This window comes from Melopsittacus undulatus, chromosome 2 (assembly GCF_012275295.1).
Source record: "Melopsittacus undulatus isolate bMelUnd1 chromosome 2, bMelUnd1.mat.Z, whole genome shotgun sequence".
Taxonomy (NCBI): Eukaryota; Metazoa; Chordata; class Aves; order Psittaciformes; family Psittaculidae; genus Melopsittacus; species Melopsittacus undulatus.
The window spans coordinates 9,829,128-9,840,242 of NC_047528.1; the positions used below are offsets into that span (position 1 = coordinate 9,829,128).

General features: G+C 36.4%; 1 protein-coding gene across 2 annotated transcripts in view; it reads left to right on the forward strand.

The window, feature by feature from the left end:
• MTNR1B (melatonin receptor 1B) overlaps nucleotides 1-9,611 on the forward strand; it is a 32,654-nt gene extending 23,043 nt beyond the window's left edge. Inside the window, exon 3 of one of the 2 annotated variants that reach the window (XR_004080672.2) lies at nucleotides 4,099-4,230. Coding sequence is in view for 1 of the 2 variants with exons in the window: in XM_005149701.4 (XP_005149758.2) it covers nucleotides 4,099-4,967 (869 nt within the window). In the remaining variant the exon portion in view is untranslated. Of the gene's footprint in view, nucleotides 1-4,098 lie in introns of both variants that reach the window. The other variant, XM_005149701.4, reaches the window with a different exon arrangement.
• The last annotated feature ends 1,504 nt before the right edge of the window (nucleotides 9,612-11,115 follow it).

Sequence of the window (11,115 nt, forward strand, 5' to 3'; positions counted from 1 at the left end):
TAGACCCTCCTTGTGTATTTTGTAAACATTTGGAAAACTAGAGAAATAAAAGTATTTTGTATGTTTAGTATTTACATGAAAGCACCTTACAGAATGGATGATATCATGCATCCCTGAAAAGATATCTTGTGTCTTTGACAATAAGGCTGTCTAAAGCTAAGCCCAGATTTTGTCTTTATACATCAAACACAATACGAAAGCTATTGGTAGCCTTCCAGAACAATCTTTTAAATTCCTTATGAGTACAGGGTCTACAGGAGTCTGGCAGAGGATTGAAGTGTGAGCTAGCACTAGAGAAATGCCTAGTGTGTACGGGCAGTCTGTCAGTCTCACGTCTTGAGGATGTCTATTACTGTGAACTGTGCTGAGGAATTATTGTCTTCATTTGACAGACTCTCAAGGCACTTACTTCATTAAAGTCAAGACCTTGCTCCTCTTCCTTTCATACAGGTATCTACAGGTAGTTGTCGAAATGATATCATAGAAAACTCTAGTTCTTATAATTCTGGGTCAGTATAAAAGGCTATTTAATCATAAACAGTACTGATTTTTAGAGGATTTTTAAGCCTTAAGCCTAAAGAAAGAGCTTTACCATTTATATTCCAACTGAAGACATAATGAACTAAGAAATCTGCAAGCGTAACTCCTTATGGTTTCCCTTGAGGTTAGGATATGGAAATGGAAGCATAAAATAACTATTCTGAGTCATCAGTCCTTGCTATTTGGAAATATCTACCAACACATTATACCAGAGGAGGGGGCAGATAAAAATGCAACAGTCTGCAAAACAGGCTGAGTAGAAATAATTTTCCTGTCTTGAAGCTGGGCCTTTGTATGCTAAAGAAAGCAAGAGTAATGTATGCAGAAGAGTACACAAGGACAAACATGACTTTAGCCAGGAGGAAATAGAGCTAAGAGAGTGATGCCTATATGCAGTGTATAATAACTTGTTAAACTAATGTGTACTAACCAAAACACCACCTAATAAAAAATAAAACACCATTATATATAATTAATCATTTTAGCCAGTTTGAAACCTAAGAAAAAAGAAAAACCTTTAAAAATGGTTGGTGGTTGCAATTAATTCTGGGTTTGGAAGAGATATTTGAAGTCAATTGTCTTTTTGGAAGGCAGATGCTTAGCCCTTAAAAGTCCTGAACATACCAAAAAGATTGTTCTGTGATTAAAATTGTACAATATTAAGTCATATCAAAATTACATGAAATGTAAGATGTGTGAAAGTTCCCTTTTTTCTATTAACTGGGGTAACCAAACCGATGTGCAAGAATACTTCATGAAATAATGGTCTAGTTCTGTTGCATCCAAAGTCAATATCAGGACTTTCTCTTTCAAGCATTCAACTATCAATGTTTAAAACAGTGTAATTGGGCATCCTTTTGAGTTCCTGGCTAGACATCTTGCTTTAAGTAGCTACTACTTGTAGTTAAGGAGTCTTTTCATTACAGTAAGAAAATTTGTTTCCTATAAATGAATATAATCTCGGTCTGATGAAACCAAAATCAAGGAACAAATTCCATCAGGTAAATTATAGAAATAATGATGATAATTCCGACTAGATGAGTGTTCTGTAGTTTCTACTTTGTCACAAACAATGAAAAATTACCTCTTTGGTTATCTTATGGATGTAATTATAGCCACTCCAAATGCCGTGTCGCAGGTGTGTCTAGGGACACTCCCTTTCTCCAAGCACTTAAAAGACATCAAAGACCTTTTATTTCTTAAAATGGTATTTATGTTTTTTTTATACGAATTAGAAAAGTTTTTCTCTACTTTTGTAGATTATTCATTGCAGTAATATAATATTAAACTTCATTCTGCAGTCAGCCATGTAGAAAGGAAAAAACATTTGACCTTACTTTGCAGTGCACAATATGAACATGCAACCCTGGAAAAAGCTATAAAAGTTACAAATCACTTGAGGCCTTTATAGATATTGCACCATTCTTCTTCTGTTGCAAAATGGTATTTTATGATTTTGACAAGTTCATTGCTAACTGTCTGTATTCACTGCAGCTGGAATTTTCAAGAAGTACTAAATTACACTCAAAATTTTGAAATCCTTTTGCCAAATGCATTTACAGTAAATTTCCAAATATGATTGAAAAAGCTGAATGTTCCCCTCAATCGTCTTCCTAATTTGTTCAATCTTTCCTCACAGATCATTAAACTAGTAGATATTTGCTTTGCTCTAGATTAGGTTTAACCAAAGTTTACCTCTGTCTTGTAGGGCAAAGTCCCAGACTGGAGACACTTTTCTAATGCTTTAAAAATCCTGAGTAGAAAATACATGGTTTTGCGTCTGAAAATTACATTTACTTTTTTCACAACATCGTGACATTCCTGAACTGTATTCAGTACAGGGCATATGAAGCCAGAAGGAAATATCTCTTTGTGTAGCTCTAACAACATACTCAAATAGACCCCTTCAACCCTAAAGCAGGGAGTGACTGTGGGCCTGGGAGGGCACAAAACCCAGCATAGTACTATTGGTTTACATCTTGCTTCTGAGACAAATAACATGGAATTGCCTTACATTCAGTACTGTATCTGTAAACTGTAGCTATAGAAATATTTGTGTGACCTTTAAAGTATTACAAGAGTGAGACTGGCTGCTAAATATATAACAAGGAACTGTCTAAAGTAAATTATACACGGCTCTTGAGATAAGACATGTTTCTGTACCTACAGATAGATAATCACACTTCCTGGTGAGGTTCCTGACATTCACTAGCTGTTGTGCAAACACTGATGATCATGATCTTACCCTTAAGTGAATGGGAGAAGGTGAGCTCCCCATTCTTTAATTCAGGTTAACCAAGCTACAGATGCAGAGCAAGAGGGAACTTGGGTCATTCTTTTGAGGAGTTAAATCATACATGGTTGTTTGTTTTATGGCTCCCAGATAATGATGTCTTTATCCACAGCACTATATTTGTACTTAAATGGGAACTGCTTTCCTAGATGAGGATTGGAAAGCTCAAGATTTGTAGAACTGAGGATCTAACTGCTCTTTTCAGAAAATAATGATGTTCCACACATGACTTTAAATGCTACTTGGGTATTTTGCACATCTATTGATGCTGTGAATGATTTCAAGCAAAAAAAAATAAATGAATAAACAAACCAGAAGTGTGTTTTATGCTAACTAAATGCTAAGAATCTAAAGTTTGTACCTCTATTTTCTGTTTCTTGGGAAGTTCCTAAAGCATGATTTCACATTTGATATTTCAGGAGTACAGTTGACAATCCTACTATTTTATTAAAGTATCCATAGGTACAATACCCAGAAACTGCAAACTGATAAAAAGGACACTGTTTAAAGAGAGACGATAAGTCTCCACCATACCACTAAAGTTTCTTTAAATGCTGTCAGCTGCAAAGGACCTAAAGGCTCCTTCCATGTATTCAAATACTTCCTTTTGCATGAATGCATTTTTCCTTTGTATAATTAAATACACCTTTCTACAGAGGGTGGTGAAGGCAATTCACCCTTCTTTAGTCAATCCAGTGGGAAAATAACTGCAATACGTGTAGGCCATTCACACAGAAAATATCTATAATATAGACTATTGTGTAGCAATTTAGAATATACATAAAACAACACATCCTTGCAATCCCTATAGTCCTAATCTGTGTATATCCTTCCCTTGTCAAGCCAGTTAGCATTACAGATTATAAAGGCATAATGGCTTGCCCACCTGGTACAATTTAGACTTGTTTTCTTTTCCCCATTATTCAATCCAGCTGTGGAGTTAGCTACACTGAAGCCTATCAACACGTGCCAATACAATGGCTTGCTGATGGTTATGTTTATTAAAGATTAAAATAGAAAGGAAGGCTATAATTAAGTCACTGACAGATTTGAAACATCATGTTGCTGCAGACATTTATGGGGTGCTCTAAGCTGAACTATAAAATTACTTTCCATAGAGACCTATCAGTTTTATATACCTGTTGCTTGCTGACATCATCAATAATTTAGCATTGCAGCTACCTGAAATAAAATATCACATTTTCTTCTCATTCACAACTATGCTTGCTTTCAGACTTACATCTCTGCATTTTTCTCTCCCCCAGGTAATGCATTTGTGGTGAGCCTAGCTTTGGCTGATCTGGTGGTGGCCCTGTATCCATACCCACTGGTGCTCTTTGCTATTTTCCACAATGGATGGACGTTGGGTGAAATTCACTGTAAAGTGAGTGGCTTTGTGATGGGACTGAGTGTAATAGGCTCTATTTTCAACATCACTGCGATTGCAATAAACCGATATTGCTATATATGTCATAGTTTTGCCTATGACAAAGTGTACAGCTGTTGGAACACGATGCTGTACGTCTCCTTAATCTGGGTATTAACAATAATTGCAACTGTGCCAAATTTTTTTCTTGGCTCTTTAAAGTATGACCCACGCATCTATTCATGCACATTTGTTCAGACTGCAAGCTCCTACTATACCATAGCTGTTGTGGTAATACACTTCATTGTACCTATCACCATTGTGAGCTTCTGCTACCTTCGAATCTGGGTTTTAGTGCTTCAAGTTAGAAGACGAGTCAAGTCAGAAACAAAGCCAAGACTAAAGCCGAGTGACTTCAGAAACTTTCTTACCATGTTTGTGGTTTTTGTGATTTTTGCCTTTTGCTGGGCACCTCTAAACTTCATTGGACTGGCTGTAGCCATTGATCCTATGGAAATGGCACCCAAAGTTCCTGAATGGTTATTCATTATAAGCTACTTCATGGCCTATTTTAACAGTTGCCTTAATGCAATAATATACGGACTACTTAACCAGAATTTTCGGAATGAATACAAAAGAATTTTAATGTCACTGTGGATGCCAAGGCTTTTCTTCCAGGACACATCCAAAGGAGGAACTGATGGTCAGAAGAGCAAACCTTCTCCTGCTTTAAACAACAATGACCATGTGAAAACTGAAACTTTGTAAACTTGTAATAGTCAATGCAAGAGTTTGTCATGGAGAAACCCAAGAATATAGTTGTTATGTTCCATTAATTCTCGGTAACTTTTGGGGGCTTTCCATTTGGATGGCACTTTGCGGTTGGAATACTGCCTTCTTGATAAAGCGCATTGCTCTGAACTCATGATTTGTATACGATATCAATTTAAAATGTACTTCAGAATTAAAGGAGCAGGTGAACACAAGCTGTTTGACTTCTGGGAGATGAATCCTACTCCCAGACGTATGAATGAGTCATTTTTTTACTTCAGTGGGACTTTACATTCTTTATACAACATCAGATACTTGTCTATGGCACAGCAGCTCATCAAGGCTATGGAGTAATATTTTCCACCCTCCTGTATCTAAACAAAGAGGATGAAGCAGATAGATACAGTCTCTTCTCCACACATAAGCCAAACATTGCATTTCTGTGCATGTACTGGTGGTAGTAGCAGTATCTCTGAATCAAATTTACAAATTGGAGAGAATATTTGTGTAAAAGCAATTAGCATTAGATCCTTTTCTCACAGGTTTTTCGTACTTACATACATTGAAATTGGCAATACAGTGTATTTACATTCATCTTTTGTGGTTGATTTTATGGTAGATAATATAATACAAATGGTTGATTTCTTACATATTTACTTTACACAATATTCTTCCTTTTGAGAGGATTGAATTTTCATTGTGCTCCATTTATTTACCTCAATGTATACATCCAATGTCATTTGATGCACACTTTACACATTTGCAACTGGCTAGAAATTATGGCATATGGCCTGTAGTTATCTGGAGTAGCAACTAGTCAGCAGGCAGGATATCCTAGATCATCTGCAATTATGCTAAACCAAAAAAAAGAAGGCCTTTTGACTATAATGGTAGATGAGATAGATGCTCACTTTACACGTCTACATCTGATCTTGAATAAAATTCATGGTTGGTGTCTAACCTAAGATAACCTTCAAGGTTCCTTAGAATGGGCATATGTTTCCTTTCATCTGTGATGATAAACACACATCCAGGGATGAAATTAATTGCTCTGTGGAGGTGCTGTTCTCCTTTCGTTGGCTTTAGAAGGAGCTTTGATTACTAGTTCAAACATCTCACTTTGGATAGCTAGACAGGGATTTACCTTGCCTAATTGGGAATGTCTCCAGTGTAAGTGTTTGCACATAATGTATTTTCTAAATTCCCACTCTAATCCATGGAGTTCTAGGAAATGGTTAATCTGGATCTGAAACAGGCATATTCTCTTCCCCATCCCACTGGGGCAGGGCTGAGAGAAAGTCAGCGCTTAGTTGCTGGATGGGCTTAAACTACAGCAATGATTTCCCATTTTCTTTTCAAACTCAGTTTAAATTCAAAGTAAATTCTTCTTTTTCTGGTAACACACTGTAATAGTAAACGTATAGAGCAGATTCCAATCTGAGCCGTACTCCACAACATCATAGTAATTTACACAGTGTGGTTTGTATTATCTCTAAATCAGATTAAGGATCTGTGTGTAAATACACAGTCAGTGAAGGTATTTTAGAATACCTGAAATGCACATTATTCTTACTAGTGCTGTTCACAGGAAAGGAGATGGGATTCTGGTAAATCCATGTCAAGTAGTAAAATAGGAAATGAAGAAATTCAGGTCAATATTACATTCCAGTTTAGGTTTCCTGATCTGGCTATTATGGAATGTATTTCTGTAGTAGTGTTAATTTGTTAGCCAATATACTGCTCCTGAAGCCAAAAAGATGTATGAAACATCACCCTTATGTTGCTACACTTACAGAAAAAATAAGAACCACAGTATTTTTAATGTTCTATTTGCTTCCAAAGGTCTGTGTAAAGTACAGCAAAGTAACAAATGTGATAATTCTTCTAAGCTTCTTTCTTGCTTTTCAGATAATTTCTGATAAACTCTGAAGTTCAGTACCCTAGGACTTACAGAGCATTAGCTCGATGAAAACTGAAAACTGTGTGAATAGGAATAAGAAAGAGATGAGACAAATTTAAGCTGGTGGTAGATAGTAAAAATATAGTAGCTAAAAGTAGCAACATTAATATGTAACCTACATATTAATAGATAATATGGTTATGAGTTGAAAGTATATTCAGGAACAACATATCAGCTCTGTGTAGATTTATGTATCTTTGAGGAAATAATTATTATTTCCATTACATAAAAATATTTATACCAGCATATCAAATACAGACACTTTAAGATGGAGAAGGAAGAAAGACACATAAATCTAAGGCCTTGGGACAAAGCCTGTATCCAGAAAATCTGGAGCATTTTCAAGCATGTAAAGTTAACTTGATTAAAAAAGTGTTGTATTTTTTGTTTATTATAAGAAATAAATCTATTCTAGAATTGTTCTTACAACAGAGCCCTGATTAAAAAAGACCCAAAATTTAAGAACACATTTAGATAAAAATTATTACTATTATTTCCCAATTGTATTTTTAAAGAACTGCACAAGCCTGGGCATTTTCCAATGAATAAACAGCTGTGGAAGATTGTATATAATTCTTAATGCATATGTAACAAAATTGTGGTCATCTGACGAATTTCTTGCATTTAAAGGTATTTGCAAATTTAATGGAAAACGTGGAAGCCTACTTTCAGCCATCTATTGACACTCTGCTATTTTAACTGGATCCTGCACACCTGATCTATAATAATGATAATAACCAATATTTTGACTCAAGTTATAATGAGCATACAATGGGACTGCTGTGGATGCTGGTTATAGAACACTTAACTGATTCCTGTTCATCATCTTGTTAGTAACACCTCCAGCTGTAGTGAGAAACAAACTGACTAAAACCATTTTTTCAAACTCTGTTTTTATAAATATTTTTGTGGCATAATTCTACTTTGGAGTAAGAACTGCACTAAATGCCTTGTCAACAAGTGTCTACTCTGAATTTAACATCTGGAGTTAGAGGTGGAAACCACAAAGGATATGACCCGCTGTGTGGTCCACCAGACCTGGTCACAGGTAGAATTGTCATATTCATTAGCTGTAGAGATTTCTGTGCTCACCCTGATGGCTTTAGTCCTTGAGGATAGTTGGGAACATCCTATGGAATATTGTTGGTGTCTTCTCACAGAACAAGTTAATCTCATGTCATTAAGCGGGCAAAACTCCAAATAATTCAATGGCTGCAGAATAAAGCCTTGAAACTTCTATATGAAGAATCATTCTTTAGGAGAACAAAGAAGAGTTGTTGACAGTAATAGCACTTTTAAAATCATATTTCATGTCTGAAATACAAACCAACTGATTTTACTCGTCTGTCAACTTACTGAGGTTTCCTTTTACCTACAGTCATGTGATAAAACCAGATAAAAGCATAACAACTGATATTATAAGCAGTGATAAGTGAGGTCTGTTGATGCCAGCTGTGTTTTTTAATTGCAAACTAACGAACAGTGAAGTTTTGTCCTTAGCAGAAAAACCTCATGGCAAACCACTTGTTTGCATGTATTTACTGTAAATATAACAGTTTAAGAGTGTAAGCACTGGTGATCCCAATGCTTTTCAAATAGCAAACCCTAATTCAGGCTTTAACAAACTGCAGCCTTTTTGTCACGCTTTAATTGCTGTCATTGGAATCAACACAAATATTGTGTTCTTCAGGCTAGATTCCTGCAAGGGTTACATAGTTTTAGTCTAGTGTTTTAGACAATAGCACAGCAGGAATAGGAATATCAAGCAACATTACATCATTAAATATAGTGCATCAAAAGATTTTATGGGCTTTTTTCCCCCTTTGCCTTGAAGTGGCACTAATCTTAAATTGGGTGTCATTGCAACACCATGAAAGCCTGTTCTGCTGCTAAATTTCAAGCAGATATTTAGTATTTAAGTGTATATCATATAATTAGCATACATGAGCTATAAAAAAGTTACTGCGGTAATTGTTCTGGATACACTTAGGCCACTGGTTACAACGCTCAGTTTTCAGCTGGAAAAGCAAAAAGTGAATACAATGGCTCTAATAGGCCTTTCTGCTGTATATCATATATTTTTATGGCATTCAAGTCATCTGTATTAAAGCACATTCTGCATATGGAGATTTTTTTTCCCAGTTTTGTTTGTGTGGAGAGTAATTAAAAACAAAACCAAAACCCAGCGTGACAGTGTCCCGTATATAGAGACCATCTTTCAAATTCATTACATGCAAGGAATTAGAAGGCCTCAAGCACCATTTCTTTGGGGAAAAGTATACAGATCCTGGAATTTTATGCTCCGTCTCGTTCTCCAGCTATTGCTCCAAAAGATACACTTGCCTGTTGAACAGCTCATGCCATCATTCTTCATTTTTCCTATGAAAAAAAAAAAGAAATTGCATGGATTGAACTGAAACCTTTCAACCAAAACCAGTGTTATTTGAAAGAATTTGTTGTGCTACTGATGTATTTAGTTCTATGTTGTCCCTACTCCACCCCAGAGGCCCAAGGCTTTGTTACAAGAGGGCTTTCATCCCATGTTCTTTGCAGCCTGAAGATTCTCCCTCATTTGCTCATTTCATTGGAACCAGAAAAGGATTTTAAAGTAAATTCGAATGTGACATGTGTTAGAAACAATTGGAATAAATGTGAGTACTTTGTTTCCTTTTTTTCCCCTAGATTATGTTTCTTATAAGTAGTTTGAATGGGATGCCTTATAGTTTAATAACACAAAGCTAAAACGTGCAGTATTTTTCTTGGCTCCATGGAAAACTCAAAGTAGAGAATATTTGCCTGATGTCCTACAAGTATTAGTATTCCTAGCTTAGACAAGACCTTCTCAAGACCAAGGGAAGGACAAGAAGCCAGCACTTCTGATGGCTTTTGATTCTGGCTTCCCAGATTTGCTCCACTGAGGTCCTGGACTCTGCTCCCACTAAAACCCCAAGAGCAGTCCATACCCTCAGCATTTACGGGTCATGCTGAAGCAGCTGAAGAGAGAATGGTAGCTCCATAATGTACGGTTCCTTGTTCCTCATGATTCAAAGGAACCTGAATCTTCCTGAGATCTGTGATTCCCACTGGTCCTGTATGGCCCATATGTGTGAGTGAAGGAAGACCCAGCTTGCAGAGCTGCTGTGGCGTTTGATATGGTGGCAGCATACACATAAGGATAGCTAATAAGTATCAGCTACACTTATATGTGGACAAATACTACTGTACATAAACATACAAGCTCCATAGAGTTGTTATGTCATAAAAGACTCAGCAGGGTGGGATTAAACTATTATTTATCATGTTCCAAAGCCACTATGAGCCTTTAGGAGGGATGCAATCAAGAAATGAAGACATAGCAGCTGCATTGGAAAGTCTGATCTTAGATCTTCAATTTGTCCCATAAAGGGAAAATCTTACTTGAATTTTCCTAGTCCATCCTTGAAACCTATTTTCCAAAATTTAGGATAAAATGATCACTTATATTGGCAGAAATGGATAAAGGGATTAACAGTTCTGTAACACAAATGACATTTTACCCTATTTCATCTCTCATCAAAAGCACATTTGGAGTCATGAAGGTAAAAAAAGTTTCTTTTATTCTCCCCCAAACATCATTACCTATGTATATTTTAAAAAATGGCATAAGTATGAATAATATGTGTCATATCATTTATAGGGCTTTTGTATTAAAAAATGTATTATTTCTTTAGGAGTTCCGTATTATAAAAGGTGTGTGTACTTTTGGAGGGTAAGCGCAATCTTCTTGCATTTGGCCATAAGGACTTAATGCATTCTTTCTTTCCAAGTGGCTGACAGCTCACTTTGTTGCATTTAAGCAGTGTCTTCATAGTGCTAATTGGATAAATTGTAACACAGTTTTTAAAGGAAGAAAACCTGTTTTTTAAGTTGTCTTACAAGAAAACACAGCTACAGGTTGGGCAGAGAAGAGATTCAAAGCAGTCCTGCGGAGGACTTGAAGATGTTGGTCAATGAGAAAACGAACATGAGCCAGCTGCAGTGTGTGCTCACAACCCAGAAAGCAACCATATCCTGGGCTGCATCAAAAGGAGCGTGACCAGCAGGTCGAAGGAGGTGATCCTGCCCCTCTGCTCTGCTCTCATGAGACCTCACTTGCAGTACTGTGTGCAGTTCTGGTGTCCTCAACATAAAAAGGACATGGAACTG